The sequence below is a fragment of the Anomaloglossus baeobatrachus genome, chromosome 10, assembly GCF_048569485.1.
Source record: "Anomaloglossus baeobatrachus isolate aAnoBae1 chromosome 10, aAnoBae1.hap1, whole genome shotgun sequence".
In the NCBI taxonomy this organism is placed as follows: Eukaryota; Metazoa; Chordata; class Amphibia; order Anura; family Aromobatidae; genus Anomaloglossus; species Anomaloglossus baeobatrachus.
Genome location: NC_134362.1, coordinates 85,513,575 through 85,534,643, shown reverse-complemented (window position 1 = coordinate 85,534,643; position 21,069 = coordinate 85,513,575). Strand labels below are relative to the sequence as shown.

The window sequence follows — 21,069 nt, the reverse complement described above, 5'->3', positions numbered from 1 at the left end:
GACATACCTTTTAACTTTGAAGACGTGAAAGAGGGAGAAAGTATGCAGCGTAGAGTTGCGTGAGTACCTAATTATTTGTACTCGCTATACTCATAATGAGGTGGAGGTTGAACAGTGCTGATCTACCAATTTTACTATGGGTAATGTGATGCAATGGCAGGCTGAGTGACCTGATATATATTTTTGTAAAGAATAAGATGTCAATTTTGACTGATTACAGCTGATTAATATGTGCAGGTGTTTATGCTGAGCTATTACTACCACACTTATTCCAGGAGTACAGTGTTATTATCTATATCTGGTTTATATGTCTGTGATTTCACCTTACTATGACCTTGTCATTAGACTTGATGTAGTGGTTATATCAACTCTTTGGATAATTAAAATTTGCAGCGATTAACCTGTTGTATGCACAAAGCACTTTACCAGTATACCCAATGGTGAATTGTGGCCTATATGTATGCTATGTTGGATGCACAGGTGCACTTTATGAGCTAACCCACTAATTGGTGACAATATGACATAATATACCGGGTAGCTTACACATATATGTATACGTTCCTGTAGACCATACTATATTGTTCCATAATCTGTTATTTTTTCATAGCAAGGGGAAAAGCCAGCTTGGGCTCCCTCTGTCCATTTGTAAAAAATAACAGCATTGGATACTCAGCCAGTTTAATTCTCCCCATCTATGTGTGTTTTCTACACTGTCACACTTCAATTTTTAAAGTGTCTAATGTATGTCTTTTATTGTGGTTGTTAGTAAATTGATGTAATACAATAATTTTTCTAACTTCTGAAATGTGGAATTACTCCTGTTTTTCCTTGTTTATATAATTGAGTAGTGGAGTTAGCATACAACATATGATAATGAAAATCAGGATATATGCGTTACTCCTTATACTCATAATGAGTACTGTCTAATACTCATGTATTTGTTCCGAATAGCATGTGTAATGAAAGTCAATTAGGAAAACTAACAATGTAACAAGTAACCCGAATTTCACACTTTTCACTACTCGCACAAATAGTACGGGATTCGGGTTACTCATTACTTTGTGAGTTTTCCCCATTGACTTGCATTGCACACACTATTCAGAATGAATATGCGAGTATTAGACAGTACTCATTATGAGTATAGCGAGTACGAATAGTTAGGTACTCACTCAACTCTAAGGCTATGTGCCCACGGGAGCTTGTTTGTGCGGATTTTGCCACGGAAAACCTGCGGATTTTTCTGGATTTTCCAGATAAATCCGCAGGTTTTAGCATGTACAGTCACATCCATGTTATCCTATGGGACATGGAGAGTGCTGTGTTCACGCTGCGGAAAGTGCGGCTGCCGAACATGCTGTGGATGTAGGCATCCGCATGTATAATTGCATGTCAATTATTCATGCGGAATTACCTGCGGATGTCCCGGCCCTCCGCTATGGAGATAAGAGGCTGGTACGCCCGCAGGTAAGCCGCATGACTGTCCGCATGTTTCCCGCAGCTATTCCGCTGTAATCTAGTAGCTAAAAATAGCTGCGGACGCCGGCGGGCAGCTGCGGGAAACATGCGCTCGTACCTGCGGATACATCCGCAGGTACAAGCTCCCGTGGGCACATAGCCTAATACGGCGCAGTGCGGCAAATTTTGACCTTTACTCTAGCCACACCCCAAGCCTCACCCATGTGGCAGTTAGGGATGTTCAGCAAATGCCCAGACTGTTCATTCATTTATAGTCGTTGCAGTCAGAACTTTCTCATATTTATATAAGCGCCACTATATGACATGTTGCTTTTTTGCGTCTGTAAGGCCGAGTTAACTTGTTACAGAAATCTGGTGTTTTTTGTTTCTGCCGCTGTCTGCACCAAATTATACAATAACAATCTTCCCTGATTATTTCAGGTTTGCTTTCTTATGTCTTTTCCTCATTATTTCATGCGTTTTTGGTGCAGATGTGAAACCGCATTTTTATGTGGTTTTTTTTTTATAATACAGAAAAGCTTTAATTATGCACTTAAAAAGTATCTGCAGTTTTCTCCATGCATTTTTTTACGCTCCACATAGAAGCCTCTAGCGAGAAATAAAGCACCAAAACCGCAGAGTTCAGCGGCATCTTCCCATGAAATCACATCCACTTTGCTTGGATATTTAAACACAGCAGAATATATGTGAAAAAAAAGCAGCAGAAAAACCTGGCACTTACGCTACATATGAACATGGACTAAATGTCCAACTAATGTGGATGTGATGTCATGAAATCTCCACTCTCACTGTGTCAAAAGACGCTGCTGAACTGTGCGGTTTTTGTGTTTTGGTTTTTTTTTCTCTATAGGCTTCTTTGTGGAGGCTGAAAAAAAAACGCAAGCAAAAAAGTGCCGTTGTATTTTTAAACACAAAATCAAAGCATTTCTATAGTATTAAAATTCATTAAAAACCCGGATTCACATCTACAGCAAATATGTATCAAATATCTGGGAACATGCATAAAAACCGCAGCAAATATGCAAATCAGAGAAGATTGATATTGTGCTGTGTGGTGCAGACACCTGCCTACTGATCTCCATAAAATGTGATCACTGTGTTTGGGTCGTTACGATTACAGGGACACCAAATATGTCCAATTGTCCATGTTATTTGCTGATTTGCTATATATATTTTTTAATGCAATTATAATTACATTATTCTATTTTTTTATTTTTAATTTTATTAGAAGCATAAAAATGTTTCACTCTACCTCTAGAATACAGGACATAGAGCATTGCTCTGTACAATTGATCTTTATGTCCAGTGCAATCTGCTGTGGAGTCAGAGGCTGCAATGCAGTTTCACCCATATAGAATCCTCTCTCTGCTATCAGCACAGCTTGTGGCTCAACAGCTAGAGCAGCTGTAATGTGTTTGAAAGCTGCTGGTTTGATTCCAAGGGGTGGGAGAAAAATATAATAAAGTTATACTATGCTAGTTTTATAGCAACAAAAGAATCTGACTTCCTCCTTCACCAACATAAAGATACAGTATATATCTCTATGTAACTGAATAATTTGCTTCTAAGTTCTCTGTCTGCAATACAGGTCAAGATTATCAAATCCTCCTGAGTCTCGTAGTATAGGCAGTGGCTCAATGGTACAACTGTTGCCTCTAGATAAAGAACTTATGAGTTCCAGTCTAATATGAAACCAAATGAGAGTTAAATTTATGTGCTGCTCTTCTTGATTTAATTTATTCACTGCACTGAGAGGAGGAGTCGGGACAAGAGCAGTGATCAGCGGAAATGTGGGAGGAAGCCCTCAAATCGGGACAGTCCCGCTGAAACCGAGAAGGTTGGGAGGTATGGTAAAGACAGTGCTCATATATGCAGTGCAGAAGTGTCCCTCTATCTATAGTTACAAATCATGGTAACTAAGCTCTAAAGGGTGTTTTACACGCTGCGTCATCCCTAGCGATCTCACAAACGTTAGCACCCGCCCCCGTCGTTGGTGCGATATGTGGTGATCGCTACCATAGCGAACATTATCGCTATGGCAGCGGTACACGCATATACCTGTTCTGCGATGTCACTGTGCCAGCCGAGCAACCCCTCCTTTAAGGGGGAGGTGCGTTCAGCGTCACAGCGACGTCACAAAACGGCCGTCCAATAGCAGAGGAGGGGCAGAAATGAGCAGCCGGAACATGCCGCCCACCTCCTTCCTTCCTCATTTACGACTTTTGTCTTTTTTGTGATCGTTTAAGGTCGCTCCTTGGTGTCACACGCTGCGATGTCGCTAACAGAGCTGGATGTGCGTCACTAACGACGTGACCCCGACTATATATTGTTAGCAATGTTGCAGTGTGTAAATGGCCCTTTAGGCCACATGCACACAGTGAGTTTTTTACCTTTGTATTTGTAAGTCAAAACCAGAAGTGGATGAAAAATGCAGAATTGGTGAAATTAAACTTTTCCCGATTGTTCCAGTTCTGCTTTTGGCTATAAATACTGAGGTAAAAAACTCAACAAATACTCAATGTGTGCAGTGCCCTTAGGGTTATGGTTTACCTCTACACGAGCTCTATATTTCACATAGTCCATTGTGAAATAAGGTAGGGCTGATACTGTACTGTTTTTTAGTCATAATGTTACTTGTGAGCTAAAAGCAGTGGTCTCTATATTAAATGCATGAGTCAAATGGAAAAAAAAATCTAATTCTAAATATTTAATAATATTTTTCATCCTTAGACCATTGTGTGTAATTAGAGCAGGTCCCACACTTAGGCGGGCTTTACACGTTGTGACATCGCTACCGATATATCGTTGGGGTCACGTCGTTAGTGACGCACATCCGGCGCCGGTAGCGACATCGCAATGTGTAAATCCTAGGTGCGACGATGAACGAGCGCAAAAGCGTAAAAAATCGCTGATCTGTGTCACGTCATTCATTTCCATAATGTCGTTACTGCTGCAGATACGATGTTGTTTGTCATTCCTGCAGCACCACACATCGCTGTGTGTAAAACCGCAGGAGCGACAAACATCTCCTTACCTGCATCCACCGACAATGCAGAAGGAAGAAGGTGGGCGGGATGTTATGTCCCACTCATCTCCGCCCCTCCGCTTCTATTGGCCGGCCGCTTAGTGACGTCGCGGTGACGTAACTGTGACGCGAACGCAGGAGGAATTGTTCGGCGTTACAGCGACGTCGCCGACCAGGTATGTGCAAGTGAAGCTGCCGTAGCGATAATGTTCACTACGGCAGCAAGCACCAGATATTGCATGTACGACAGGGGCGGGTGCTATCGCGGTCGACATCATTAGCAATTGCTAGCGATGTCGCAACGTGTAAAGCCCGCCTTAGGTTCTCCATCAAAGGCAGATATAATGGATCCATTTATTTGAAAAGTCTAGTGTAAATATATAAAAAAAACATGGATCTCCTCTTGGTTCAGGTTTTAGGTTGATTTTGGTGTATGTAAAAATATTGTTTTTTATTATATATCATTTTAATTTTTATACTTGCAGCTTATCTTTTTTATTCTTTGCCCTTTTAGATGCCATTACCAGATGTGTTTTTTATATTTCACTACTGGTAACAAGGGGGTGCTTTTATGTTTTCTCATAGAATGTTATTGATTTAATGTTCTGTTATACGAGTACTGTGCTGAACTATTGCTATCTTTCGCTTCACTCTTGTTTCACTGCTACGTTGATAACCTGCTTTTATTTCAATAAACTTACACTGATCAAAAAAGTGTTCAGAAATACAGTACGTGCTCCATGTTTTCTGATAGGTAAATTTGGCTCATCTAGTATATAAAGCTGAGTGTAAGTACAGTGTGTGTCCGCTAAAGGAATCCGCACCATTGCATTTACAATCACGAAAATTTGAACAGACACCCAATTTTACTCAGAGAACGTCATAGACATATGTTTTGAGGGGTACAGTTATTCAACCAAAAAACCTGCTTACATTTTGTTTGGATGTGTAAGGTAATATATTGGCTGTTTTAACAGTTAGCCTGGAAATTTATCAGGTGGCCTATAGCAACCAATCAGAGCTCTGCTTATATTTTGCTACAGATCATTAATAGAAGCTCTGATTGGTTGCTGTAGGCAACAAATGAAATTCTTTGTATAAGGCCCCCTTCACACGTACGTGTCTCCGATACGTGTTTGGTCCGCTTCCATATGTACCGAAGACACGGACACATGTACTCCAATGTTATTCAATGTTTGGAGTTACACGTGCATTTTTCCGTACGGTCCGTGTGTCCGTGTGCGTGATACGTATGTGTATCAGTATTACACGGATGCATGTCCGTTTTCTGCACGGAACACGCACACATGCACCCAATGAAAGTCTATGGGTCCGTGAGCACACGTACGTGACTCGGATGCATCTCCGTATGGTCCGTGTTCATTTTGTGCTTTTTTGAAGCAATGTCGGTCAATCTTTTTTTTCTGTGTATGTCGGTCAATCTCCCTCAGTTCGTTGCTCAGTTTCTCTCTCTTGTCTGTCCCTCTCTCAGTCTGTTGGTCAGTCTCCCCCCCTCTCATACTCACCGTTCCCTGATAACCGGCACTGCGCTGCACAGCTGTTAAAAAAACTCCGACGGCTTTTACTATTTTGAAAAAGCCGGCCGCTCATTATTTAATCTCGTATTCCCTGCTTTCCCCGCCCATCGGCGCCTATGATTGGTTGCAGTGAGACACGCTTCCAGTGACAGCTGTCTCACTGCAACCAATCACAGCCGCCGTGGGCGTGACAATATCGAGCAGTAAAAAAAAAAAAATAATTAAGAAAAAACGGCGTGCGGTCCCCCCAATTTTGATACCAGCCAGGGCAAAGCCACACGGCTAAAGGCTGGTATTCTCAGGATATGGAGCTCCACAACTGTGACTTCATCGCTGATCGCGCAGCTCACTTCAGTCACTCGGGCGACTTGCTGTCACAGTTGGAGGATCCAGCGGTGGCCGCGAGTGACCTGAGTGACGTCACCGCTCACTACGGTCTCGGTTGGAGGACTCCAGCTAGCCGCGGGTAACCTCAGTGACGGCAGCGCTAATCGCGCTGCTCACTTCAGTCACTCAGGGGATTAGCGATCACCGGTGAGTCCTTCATCTGTGATCGCTAGTCAGTACGCGACACACAGACAGAGCCGCAGTATGACAATGAAGTCGGGTGAAGATCACCCGAGTTCATTTTCATCACGCATCGCTGTCTGCTGACAGCCGGCATGTAGCAACATTATTGTGCATCACACACGGAACATTTCACACGGGCAACACACGGACATGTCACTTACGTATCTCACGCACACACGGACATTCCACACGCACACACGGCTAGCATACGCAATCACACGGATGTCACACGTACTGGAGAAACGGACATAAAATACGGAACACGGACCCGAAAAACGGAACATAAGACACGCACATGTTTTTCACATGTGTGTGAAGGGGGCCTAAGACAGCTTATATGTCAGTTAATATGATTTCTGGGGTGGGAGGGTGGGACAGAGAGAGGGAGAGTGGGGAGAGGGAGAGAGAGGGAGAGTCAGAGAGAGAGAGGGTGAATAGAAGCGAGGGAGCGAGAGAGAGAGTGGGTGAGCAGGAGAGAAAGAGTGCAAGAGAGGGAGAGTGGGAGAGAGGGATAGTGGAAGAGAAGGAGAGTGGGAGAGTGAGAGAGTGGAAGAGTGGGAGAGCGAGAGAGTGGGAGAGAGGGAGAGATGGGGTGTGGGAGTGTGGGAGAGAGGAAGAATAAGACAGAGGGAGAGTAGGAAAGTGGAAGAGTGGGAGAGAGAGAGAGAAAGAGAGGGTTTTAGTTACTATCCTGGGCAACGCTGGGTACTACAGCTAGTTAAAAAATAAAATTCCACTACTTTTCTACATAGAAAAGTTTATTTGAAAGGCCTGACTTTGGATTTTCAGTGTAGGGTCTCCTTTATATACGTGAAAAAAATGTGCTCGATTTTCATCAGGGTACTGGATCAGGTTTCCATCACTGTTTGGTTAGTGTAATTTCAGCCAGGTATGTTTTACTCTGAAACCCTGAGAAAAAGTACATTTTAGGGTTCGCTCATACTAACGTATAAAAAAATCGGTCCCCTTCTCCTACAGAAAATGAAGACTATTTTTTTCTCACTTGTCATCCGTGTGCAATCCATTTTTTTCCTCAGCTGTTATTATTCATCTACAATCATTTACTAGACCATTACAGTGTCCTATTCTACAGAATAGTGATGTATCTGTTAAAAAAAAAAAAAACAGATGCCACTAGGATGATTCGTTTGGCATCCAATTTATACACTTGTATTGGAGAGTGTCGTCCAATTTACATGTCCACAAGCAGCACACTGTGATTCATTCCTCAGGCCAAATACAGCTAAATAAAAAAGAAATCCAGATCATCACTGTCTCAATGGATAACACGGGTCCGAGTGCAATTCCATTTTTTCTTGCATTGCGCTTATTTAAGTTATACGCATCTGTGAGTGAACTCTGAAAGTCTGCCAGGGACCAGGTGGCTTAGATGACTAGCTAGGGGCTGGTCACCAGCAGCGTCTCACCACTGTGCTTCCCAGTACTAATAGGTCTCTTCTTATGTATGGAGATGCAGATGGGGACCTGCCTCTTGGACTAGTCACTCGAGAAGCATAGTCTCTGGGTGGCTTCCAAAATATGAAATGTTTCTCCATATACAGAGACAATCATGCACTCAGTGACTCATTCATGCTGCCAATGGTTCTCTTTAACCCCATGTTTGACAATACCATCAGATCAAAAATTCATCAGCACTCTCACTGGGTGACAGGGCCCACAATAGGTTTTATCATGGGGCTGTGTGATTTTTGTTCAAGCCACGGGTTTTCTGTACCACTTAGAAAACCATTCAACTGGTAACATTGATACATACAGGATTACCAAGATTTTATTTTCTCTGGACAAAATATCCAAAATTCATCTTTTTATGGACATATTAACAACCAGTAACAAATCATTACAAGATTATCAACATTATAAGCGATGATTGTCGCATCACAATTAAATTAAAAAAAACCTCAAGAGCAGATCAGATTTTCTTTTAAAGGGAGAATTTTGCACCGGAGTACATCGAACTCTAATTACGCCACTGCATTAAGGCCAACATCTACAGCGCCAACAACATATGAAGTTGCTTGATTGCCTCACTAATCGCAAAACTGGTTAATGATTTTACATATATGAGACCAAGGCTCAAATATTTGCAGGTCCTGATCACATCTTATTGAAGTCAATGAAAATTGCTAATGTTGTATGACAGTGGGACAACTCTACGAAGAACTCTATGGGAGAAATTTAGACTTGGACAACTCAAACCCTGTAATCTACGTGCATTGAACATTTAATGGCTGAAGTAGCTAAATAGAGTCTTTAAGGATTATAAATTAAAAATAATATAGTACAGTACAGATTAAAAGCTCTAACTTTAGAGTTTAGGTCATTAGCAGAGCTTTCATTCTTTCTGAGCTCCAGTATCACAGACGGTAGGTGTACACTCCACCAGCTGACCGTAAAGGGTGCTTTACACGCTGCGACATCGCAAAAGATATATCGTCGGGTCACGTCGTTAGTGACGCACATCCGGCGCTGTTAGTGACATCGCTGATCGTTGACACGTCGCTCCTTTTCATAATGTCGTTGGTGGTGCATGCCGCTGGTTGTTCGTCGTTCCTGCAGCATCACACATCGCTATGTGTGACACCGCAGGAATGAAGAACATCTCCTTACCTGCGTCCACCGGCAATGAGGAAGGAAGGAGGTGGGCGGCACGTTCCGGCCGCTCATCTCCGCCCCTCCTCTGCTATTGGGTGGCCGCTTAGTGACGGCGCAGTGACGTCGCTATGATGATGAAGGAGGGATTGTTCAGCGGTCACAGCGACGTTGCTGAAAAAGTATGTGTGTGTGACGCTGACGTAGCGATAATGTTCGCTACGCCAGCGATCACCAAATGTCGTACGAACGACAGGGGAGGGTGCTATCGCGCACGACATCGCTAGCTATCACTAGCGATGTCACAGCATGTAAAGCACCCTTAAGGTTCCAGCAGTTAAGTTCTGTGCTTGAGGAAAGGAGCACAGTCCTGACTTAATGTAGATAGAAACCTCAGCACCAAAATGATGATAAAGAAAGGATCTTGATACAATAAATTAATTTTTTATTTTCTCTTTGGGAAGAGAAGGTCCAACGTTTCGACCAACTACGGTCTTTATCTTGGACATTTGTGGTGTGGGAGAGGAAGGAATGAGGTTCTTATGACTGTTTATGACCTACAGAAAGCCGCATTCACCTCATTCCTGGCTTTAACACATCATAATGGTCCTTGATAAAGACCAACGTTTGAAACATTGAACTTTTTTTCCCCGGATCAAAATAAAAAAACCACTTATGGCAGGTTTTTTTATCATCATTTCAGTACTGAGGTTTCTCTCTACATTTAGATCCTACAGCCAGTTGGAGGAAAGTACAGCACTCACTAATATTTGTGCTGTTCAATAAAAAAAAGAGGGGAACGCTGATAAATAATAAGTCTAAGATAGATGTATATTTTTAATTATCCTGTTCAAGGATCTTGTAAAAATAAAGTTGGAAAAGTTGTCTGTTCTGTTAAAAAAAAAATGAATCCAGATTGAAGCTTGTCAAATGTAGACAAATAGACACTTTTCACCATGATTAAAACCCATGGATCCCATTGACTTTTAACCCATGGACCTATAAGTGGGTCTGTTAAAAAAATGATGTGATGTGAAGCTAGCATTAAAACGTAACTTTGAGAATGTGAGAGGGTGGCCAGAAGAAGATACTCATATTCAGTTCTCCACTAGATTAGGAAGGGACAGGTGCAAATAGGGTCTTATCTGTAGCAGCGCCCACAGCGTGAAGTATAGAAATTGGAGATGAAGGGTTAAAAGCCTTCACTCAGGAGTTTTCAACTCTGAAACGCGTTGAAGAAAATCACTTTTAATCTCCAGCGTTTTCCTTTCAGAACAGGAATGCGGCTTTTAACCCTTCATCTCCAATTTCTATAATTCAGTTCTCCATGGCATTTATGCTAGAACATCGCCATCTGCTGGAAGATCAGGGTCACCAGGACCTAATCTGTAAGGAGTGTGTTTCCTCGAGGGAAGAGTTAGAAAGGGACATCAAGTCAGGTGACAACAGTGGTGCAGTTACCAAATAGAAAAATCCTGAATTGGCAGTGGGAAGGTGGAATTGGTACTAAGGTCATCAGGGGAATAGACATGTGCATAGCAGAGCAAGCCACTGTCATCTGCAGGGGAATCATCTGGAAGAGCACAAAGCCTAGAGGGACTAGAAGCCTGCATACCCCTGCTAGAGGAATCTGAATCCTGAAAACCACTGCCAGAGAAATCCAAATGCTGCATATTGCTGCCAGATGAACCCAAAGCCTCCATACCGTCACCGGAGGAACTTGAAGCCTGCATACCATCACCAGAGAAACCTGAAGACTGCATGCCATAACCAGAGGAACCCGGAGACCACATACCGTCACCAGAGGAAGCTGAAGAGCGACACTGTCACTGGAAGATGATGAGTCTACGTGGTAAAGCACCAAAAATTGGAGATCGAGAACCAGAAACTGAAAAACGGACATTTGTTCTGGAGCAGCATCCAAGTGAGCCAAACCATTACTTCCCTCCTTGACGAACGGTAATGAGAGAGATAGTAGCTAATTACTAAAGTCAACTGTTGGTGCAGTGCATTACCACACAACTGTGCCACGTTAAGTGAACGACTGACATAGATAGACTTCTGAAAGTTGTAAGTTTTCCTGTTTAATTGCATATTGTGACCCAGACGGAAATACCATGGTAGGATTACTCTTGAGATTTTGTTCATAATCTTCAGTGATTGCATGCACCTGATCAGCTGAGTGTAGCTGTGAAATGTGTCAACTGTTATTTTGTTACTTTTGCCTTGTACTGCTGCATTGCCTGTTGGGGAGAGTGATGGCAATACTGACTGTATGCATGGCTTATGTGATGTAACAATGTCCTGTGAGCCCCAGTAGAGCGCTGAAGGGGCACCAGCACCGGAGCTCAGTAAAAGCACTGTTATTATAACTGGGACAAACACTCCAATTCAATAACTGTTGTCTGAGTAGTCGACAACTCCTTTTATGTCAGTATAATGATAGATATATGTAATTTTTTTATTTTAGAGGTAAAAAATAAAAATCTAAAACTTGGAAAGGAAAAATTGCATTACAGCGGTGGATGTAAAGTGCAACATGTTTACTTCCGGGGATGAAGATCTGGCCTGGTCCGGTGATGGACACACAGCTACACAGCTCAGTACTGCATGTAGCATCGATAACTGCAGTAACTAAGTGTCTGTCATCATGGACAGAGCTACAGTGAATCCCATGAAAGTAAACAATGTAGGTTCCTAGTGAATAGCAGCAACTACAGATCTTGAAAACCTGGAGAGATGGATACAAAAATGATTATTGGAAAATCAAGTAGCTTTTCAATGGACCATACTTTGAAAATGTAATTTTCCTTTTTAGAAGGTGATGTACCTTTTCTTCTACTCTACCCCCATACTGTAATCAAAAAGAGCTGAATGTAACCGCATCCTTCCACTTACATTGTTGTAATCCGTTTGTTCATAGCACCAGTATATTTGATAATTCAAAGGAGGAAAAGTATTGGCTTGGATTGGGTTACCATTACATACTGAACTGAGCGTATTATTATTATTTTTTATAGAACAGATACAACAATTCCCAAATGTTTTCTAAACCCCTAGAAGGAAAAATTTTGTTAACAATTAGGGAAAAAAAGTCCAACAAGCGGGTTATGAGGAAAACAATGCTTTAATGTATGGTGTCCATGATCCAGATAGTCAGGTTAATGCAATTTACAAGCCGGATTTTGCATTCTAGGATTTGCTGAGGTAAAGCAGGCACAAGCAGAACTGGGTAAATGCGACAAGCAGTTGTGAATTCATACGTTTGGCCTACGCTTCCCTACGAGATCTACTACATTGAAATTCCTTTTGAGAATAGGACTTTAAATGTTTGCACTGGATCACATTGACGGAATCAGAAGAAAAGGTGAAAAGCTGGAGTAATTAAGAATTCATGAAATTCCACTGTACCAATGAATAACCAATGCCGAGGATAAGCTACAATAAATGTGCATTTAAAATGTTAGTATGACAGTATAAGGTGCAGGTGGTGCACTGTATATTTCAATTCTCATCTCCGAATCCCCCTCTCCTTACTCATAGGCAGCTAATTTCTTAAAATATGTTTTTTGCAATCACCACTAGGGGGAGCTCAATGCATTTAGAATTAAAAAGTGAAACTATCATTAGGAATAAGCTAAAGATGTAGGGGCAGAGACTATGATTACAGCCATGTTTCACATATTGGGCTATTTGCTGTAGTTTTGATAAAATCTCTGTTTTATCAGCAGTAGATCTAGCAATCATCTGAATGCTGAGCTCAGTATAACCCCACCCACACCATTGATTGGCAGATTTCTGTGTACACTGTGCATAGGGAGAAAGCTGCCAATTAGTGGAGGAGAAGGGGATGTACAATGCTAAATAATACGGAGCACTACATGGTAACAGGATATAGGCTCTGTAGTTATAATCTCCAGTTGTGATTACAGTGATGTTTCAATTATTGGGAAAGTTTTGATAAAATCTCTCTTTTATCTGCTGCAGATCTAGCAATCCTCTGAATGCTGAGCTTGAATAACTCCACCCACACCACTGATTGGCAGATTTCTGTGTGCACTGTGTATAGGGAGAAAAACTGCCAATCAATGTTGGGGGCGGGTTTACACAGAGCTCATTACCTTTAGTTATAATCTCCTGCTGGTTTTATCAAAACTACAGAAAGCAGCTCAGTAAGTGAAACATCAGCGGAATCAGGGTGTCTGCACCTACATTATGCTGCTCTATTTTGGTGGTAAAAACCTTTATGATCATTCTATTGTTCTTTTATGGGTGATATTATAAAGTGCAGTTAGAAACAAGCAACTTCTGCAATTTATGTGTTGTTAAAATTCTTCTCCATTCTCAATAGCAGAGTAATTCTTTATGTTCTTGTTTGTCTTGTTGCTTAGGTTACCAGCCACCGCTGCAGTTTAAAAGCGGTGGTCGAACATGTGCAGTACTTACAAGCTCTTTCAATAGAACTTGTATGCACTGATACCTCTAAAGTTGGCAGGGTCCACTGTGGAGAACAATGCATTTCTACATCAATTTCATGAGTGCAGTTTAACACATCAGTAGCTGGAACCCCAGCTCCATAAATAAGCTCCATTGACAGTTCAGCAGGACAACCAATAAAGTGCATCTCCAAGTCAGGCTCCATCACCAGAAGAGCTCAGAAGTGCTGAAAGCCAGCTTATGAATAGTTTCCTAACCAAGGAAGGAGGCAGTTGAGAGAAGGTCAGCCCACATCATACATGCTCCGTTGTGGCTTCCAACTGTATCTCTAGGAAAATTCATTGCCTTTCATAGTTTTATATTTGGAACACTCTATTGACAACAATTTGACTCAACTGTATGTCATTGCCAATGAAGAATGGTTTAATATTCATCAGTCAAAAGTCAGCGTGTCACGGAGTTTTGCACAAACTTTGCTGACTGTCATGGCAGCATCGAGCCCTGTTCACTTTGCAGATTCTGACACTCCACCCAATGGTTTCTCTAGTGTCAGGGATCAACACAAGCAGACTCAGGCGTCGACCTTTTGTGTGCTGAATCATAGGCAGGCTAGCAAGAGTTAAATCTATGCTAGTCTGCTTGTTAGGTTTCTTTGATCACATGTGGTGGGGAAGCCAATCACATCTGCTCCCCTTCTATTTAGGCTGGAGGAAATCTTCTCCCCATGCCAGCTATAGATTCTATGTTGGTCTGTGTGGTGTCCTAGATTTTCTGCTGAAAAATGTCCTTTTGGCTTGTTGCGGTTGTGAAGTGTACTCCTGTTGTTTTGTAGCTTCTGTGCAACTCTTGCATTTCCTCCTGAATCTCTTATTGTCTTTACCTATGTGTGCATGTGCTGTGTGAAATATTGGTTCCCCTGTCTGTCTATATCTTTTACTTTCATTAAACTCCTGCCTTTTCCCTCGCTGGAGGGAAGGTGAGGTGAAACAGATCAGGACTGGTCAGGAGCAGGGCCATGAAGGAGACTCAGGCATCTCCACCATCAGTGGTATTCCTGAGAATAGGGAATAGCATAGGGCACCCTAGCTTGAGGACAGCTTAGGGGCCCCCTTTATCTGCTACCCCAGAGTCATTGTGACATAGTGTCTGGCTTTCACTCATGTCTCCAGCAGGTCATAACAGCCAGATGGGCTCTACTAAGTAATGAAGATGCTTGTCATCAAGGGATTGAACAATTCTGAGACTGCAGAAGTCATTATAAGTGTCAAATTTAGAGAAACTGCTTGTTGAATTAGTTATATTTAGGTAGTCATATTGTTCTTGTTTCAAACAGCAGAAGGCTTCTAAATGTTGTAAATTTTTGAATAATTTTGATTGTAACTCTATAAGTCCACAGTCTGGATAAAAATTAGCAAGGTAAGGAGCTAAAAGGTACTGGAACAAAAAGGTCATAACAGCTTGATTTCTTGTCATGTCCCCACCGGAATCCGCTCCTGCGACTTCTGCTCCGATCGCCAGGCGACGCCGTGTTCCCGCCATGGATAGTGCTGGTGATGGGAGAAGAGTCGGTGCTGGTGATGGGAGAGGAGTCGGTGCCCGTGGCTCTGCGGATCACAGGCTCCGTTTATCCACCAGGCTGGGTTTCCCTGGAACCTGCAGTTCCACTGGCTGACTGTAGGTGACGTGTGTCTTCCAGCTGAAGTTGCCATCATTCACCTGCAGCCAATGGGAAGACCCCACACCCTTCTTACTCCCCTTTCTGTCATGTGACCACTGCTAGAGATAGTTTGAATTCCTGATTCCTGTGCTGTTTGCATTTTGATTCCTGTGCGCTGACCTTGCTTGTGTTCTGACTACCCTTCTGCAGGTCGTTTCTGTACCTCGCTGCCCTATCCGGATTTGACCTCTGCTTCATTTGCTGATTACGTCCTTGCCTGCCGATTCTGACCCTGTTCTGCAATTCCTGGTTTGACCCTGCCTGACGACTACTCTCCGGACTGCAGCCTTCCACAGGTAGTGATCTCCAGGGCACTGTGCAATTCCAAATCCCTGTATAGGGTTTAAAGTGTGTCAGGGTTCTGGGGGTCCTGCTTGGTGAGTGGCTTCCTTCTAGCCTGTCCATTACAGCCCGTCTGAGTCTGTGGATCCAGGCAGGCGATACACTTCTACCCTTGAGGTCCCTGAACAGTGTGTACTAATTATGCTAAAATCAGCAGGAGAACTGGGGGCTCTCAAGGTGTGGTCCATTAACAGAAGCCCCCTGTGCGCCATACAGAAGTAACACTTTTATTACACTCTGTAACATAAATGTACTTTATAATAACATCGTATTTCTTTATGCCCATGTTTATTGAGCAATAGAAAAGAAGCAATTTACTTGAGATATCAATTCTGTTGGGAAACGGCTGTAATTTCCACTTTGTACTGTATAACAATGCAGATGGTTAAATGAATTAAACAGAAGCAATACCTGTTTTCCTCTATGGTGATAAACCTTTGCAGGGAGCACTTTTGCTCAAGCGAGACAATTACATATAATGCTGGAGGCAGTAATCAGCAAGGATTAATACTTAAAGGGAAGATGTCCTTTGGAAATCTGTGTCCGATCTGCAGTTGGGATGTTATAGAGCAGGAGGTAAAGATCAGACATGTACATTTTATTTAGAAAAAGTTTCAGTAAAACCTACATTTTATTAATTAAAATCCTTGGTGTTTTATATATACGAGTCCAGTGGGCGGTCCTATTTGGTGATTGACAGTCTTCCCTTTAGCTCTGCTAGCACAGATAACTTTCAGTCATTAGTAGGACCACCCACTGGACACATATACATAAGAACATCAGGGATTTCAGATCTAAAATACAAGCTATACTGAATCTTTTCCAGAAAACCTTTATACCATTCTACTCAGCTTCTCCTTCTCTATACCGTGCTGTCAATAGATTGGACAGTATGTACAATGGGAAAAAAATAACTTTTGAGGGATTTTTCACAATTATAGATATAAAACATAATTATTTTTATACAGAAAAATAATGCAAGTGTTTGATGTACTTTGAGACAACTCATAAGGCATCCAAACACAATACGTAGCCATTCGTCAAATGACTATTTGGCCAACGTCTCTCCTGAGTCCCCCATAAAACCGAACACTCGTGTTCCTGTGTTTCTTCATAGAGCCACTGCCATCAGATAACAAGAGGATATACAGTGCTGGCCAAAAGTATTGGCACCCCTGCAATTCTGTCAGATAATACTCAGTTTCTTCTTGAAAATGATTGCAATCACAAATTCTTTGGTATTATTATCTTCATTTATTTTGCTTGCAATGAAAAAACACAAAAGAGAATGAAACAAAAATCAAATCATTGATCATTTCACACAAAACTCCAAAAATGGGCCAGACAAAAGTATTGGCACCCTTAGCCTAATACTTGGTTGCACAACCTTTAGCCAAAATAACTGCGAACAACCGCTTCCGGGAACCATCAATGAGTTTCTTACAATGCTCTGCTGGAAGTTTAGTCCATTCTTCTTTGGCAAACTGCTCCAGGTCCCTGAGATTTGAAGGGTGCCTTCTCCAAACTGCCATTTTGAGATCTCTTCACAGGTGTTCTATGGGATTCAGGTCTGGACTCATTGCTGGACACTTTAGTAGTCTCCAGTGCTTTCTATCAAACCATTTTCTAGTGCTTTTTGAAGTGTGTTTTGGGTCATTGTCATGCTGGAAGACCCAAGACCTCTGAGGAAGACCCAGCTTTCTCACACTGGGCCCTACATTATGCTGCAAAATTTGTTGGTAGTCTTCAGACTTCATAATGCCATGCACACGGTCAAGCAGTCCAGTGCCAGAGGCAGCAAAGCAACCCCAAAACATCAAGGAACCTCCGCCATGTTTGACTGTAGGGACCGTGTTCTTTTCTTTGAATGCCTCTTTTTTTTTCCTGTAAACTCTATGTTGATAACTTTTCCCAATAAGCTCTACTTTTGTCTCATCTGACCAGAGAACATTCTTCCAAAACGTTTTAGGCTTTCTCAGGTAAGTTTTGGCGAACTCCAGCCTGACTTTTTTATGTCTCGGGTAAGAAGTGGGGTCTTCCTGGGTATCCTACCATACAGTCCCTTTTCATTCAGACGCCGACGGATAGTAAGGGTTGACACTGTTGTACCCTTGGACTCCAGGGCAGCTTGAACTCTGTTGGATGTTAGTCGAGGTTCTTTATCCACCACCCGCACAATCTTGTGTTGAAATCTCTCGTCAATTTTTCATTTCCTTCCACATCTAGGGAGGTTAGCCACAGTGCCATGGGCTTTAAACGTCTTGATGACACTGCGCACCGTAGACACAGGAACTTTCAGGTCTTTGGAGATGGACTTGTAGCCTTGAGATTGCTCATGCTTCCTCACAATTTGGATTCTCAAGTCCTCAGATAGTTCTTTGGTCTTCTTTCTTTTCTCCATGCTCAATGTGGTACACACAAGGACACAGGACAGGGGTTGAGTCAACTTTAATATATGTCAACTGGCTGCAAGTGTGATTTAGTTATTGCCAACACCTGTTAGGTGCCACAGGTAAGTTACAGCTGCTGTTAATTACACAAATTAGAGAAGCATCACATGATTTTTCAAACAGTGCCAATACTTTTGTCCACCCCCTTTTTTATGTTTGGTGTGGAATTATATCCAATTTGGCTTTATGACAATTTTTATTTTTTTTTCATTGAAGACAAATTAAATGAAGATAATAATACCAAAGAATTTGTGATTGCAATAATTTTCAAGAAGAAACGGAGTATTATCTGACAGAATTGCAGGGGTGCCAATACTTTTGGCCAGCACTGTAGGATATCTGACATGGCAGATCCTTTTCTGTCGCGATATCATCTGTCAGGAGTCAGGAGATCCCTTGCAGTTTAGACTGTCATCCAGTACCACCAATATTGGCTAACTCGGCCAAAAGTCTTATTTCCATGAAGACCTTTATTTGGTGGCAATTGTGGACAGTTATGTCAGACAACTGATTAACAGACGTTCCTGCCAGCAGAAATTGCTGTTAGGCAAATAATGCCCAGCAGTGGTCATTGCAGGAGAAATGTACAATTAGGTGGCAACCATTCAGATAAACAGCCGTCCACATAATACGTTGACCTCCCTAGTAGGGTTCACACTTTTAGTTTCACTCTATCCAACTTCGCTCACTAAAGGGGGCTACAAAGAGGTGATTCCTTCTATAATGTGTATAAGTCTTTATAAGGCATCTGGACCTGGGTTGTCTTCATGAGGCGTCCCCTATAAGCAATGGTTGACTTCTCCTACCTACGTCTGAAGAGAAGCTTATGGCATTACCGTTGTTTTAATTTTTAGTTCATAAATCAATAGTACACATGAAATTAAGCAACTTTGTAATAATTTTATCAGACAAATTTGCTTCTTTCTCTGCCAGAATTGATCAGTCATTATCAAAATTCTCAATTCTGAGGTAAAATCTGTATTCAGTGAAGACTTTCCCATTACTGAGATAGGAGATGGCAGATGGTGATGATGAGACTCTATGTAGCTGGATGGAGAGGAGGGGAGGAGCTTTGCCTCTAGCTCCTCCCTCTGCCTCTAGCTCCTCCCTCCACCACCACCATAGAATCTAATCAGTAACATTTTGATAATGACTGATTAATTCTGGCAGAGAAAGAAGCAAATTTGTCTGATAAAATATATTACAAAGTTGCTTATTTTCTTGTGTACTATTCATTTATGAAATAACAATGAAAACAATGGTTACACTTTAAGATCACATCAACAGCAGCACTGTGGAGGAGTTGGGCAGCGTTCTTAATACGGGCTCCTACCTACGTTAGCATTTACAGTCATGGCTGAAAGTGTTGGCACCCCTGAAATTGTTCCAGAAAATTAAGTATTTCTCCAAGAAAATTATTGCAATTACTCATATTTTTTTATACACGTTTATTTCCTTTGTGCGTAATGAAACAACCAAAAAAAAAAACCAGAGGAAATAAAGCAAATTGGACATAATTTCACACAAAATGCCAACCTTTGGCCATGACTTTAAAGTTTTCTGAAAGGAGCAGAAAAACAAAAATAAGCCCAGCTGAATCCATCACATAACAGACACCATCAGAACCTTATGACAATATAGGGTTGTAACAAGACGTGTTAGTGTATTGTCATAGTGTCCATCATGTACTGGAGATCATAGCACTCCATGAAGGAGCCTCTGATATAGAAGTCTTATCCGCATTGCCTATTTTTGGATAAGGAAACTCATAAGATGAATCAGCAAAAAATGGAGTGGAAGATGTGACGCCATTTGTGCAGAGTTGGCGCAAAACCTATGATGTCCTATAAATGAAGCCTAACGTAAGAAATAAAAGCTTAATTTGTCAAAATCTCTTGTTTCAGAAGGACATCGGTTTTGTTCATTCATAGGTACAGCAGATATTCCAGCTATGAATTCTCAGAAACGCGTTGGAAATTATATGGGGATAATGGAAGAAGATAAAATGTCTACAGAATTCTATAACAGGTGAATGGCCTTGACCACTGTTACAAAATCCACGATAAAGTAAAGATGTAGCGTTCCTTACCTAACACAAAAGTGTTAATCACACCATGGCGCAGAGAGACATCTTGGAGCAGAAATCTGTCATTGAAGATATCCTGTGGCTTCGCGGTGTATCATGAATGCTACATCCGTATCACTGTTTGCATGTTGCATAGTGATCTATTTAGTAAACGGTTTCTATATCTAGTACTATATCTAGTATACATTTACAACTGCTGTAAGGGGTTTGATTGGTTGTGCAGGATGGGTATTTGGCGAAATAAAAAGCTGCATCACCCACTAACCTGCCCATGGTTTTGCTCCTCCAGTCAGTGTAATAACATTTTTTCCTGTAAGAATAGTTAGAGTTATGTGATCAGATCATATTATAACGGTTTCCTATTACATCCTGCACAAAGCACAGACAGAACTTTAAGGGATACAATACCGGTTACCAATTTGCAATTTTTAGAAATTCCATAGAAGTGTGTCTGAGATTGGCCACGCGCACTCTTTATAAAACACCTAACCGCATTGTAATGCAATACATATAGAAAGTCATCTTATGGCATGAAATAAATACTGAAATGCTCCAAATTTTGCATTGAAGGTCAGAAGCTGCACCTATTCTTGTGCTTGTCTTGTTCTGGAGAGCTCACATTTCCCGCAGCTTAACAAAAGTGTCATATCTATTTTGACCAGAAGGGGGCGAATGTGCATCACGCCTGCACTAAGCGCTGTGTATGTGACTTTCTAGCACAGGGAATGTTATGAACACTCACTTAGTGCGATACCAAATGGAAACACTTAACAGGTACTATATCCTGACCAGTAATCAGTATAGTAAATCTTCTACAA

At 41.7% G+C, this 21,069-nt stretch overlaps 1 protein-coding gene across 4 annotated transcripts in view; it reads right to left on the bottom strand.

Moving 5' to 3' along the window:
* ANO3 (anoctamin 3) overlaps positions 1–21,069 on the bottom strand; it is a 680,216-nt gene that overhangs the window by 228,332 nt on the left and 430,815 nt on the right. For 3 of the 4 annotated variants that reach the window (XM_075325490.1, XM_075325491.1, XM_075325494.1), the window contains one exon: positions 20,517–20,561. The exons of the other annotated variant lie outside the window; for it this stretch is intronic. In XM_075325490.1, coding sequence (XP_075181605.1) covers positions 20,517–20,561 — 45 coding nt within the window. The remainder of the gene's footprint in view (positions 1–20,516; positions 20,562–21,069) is intronic. 4 annotated transcript variants of the gene reach the window in all.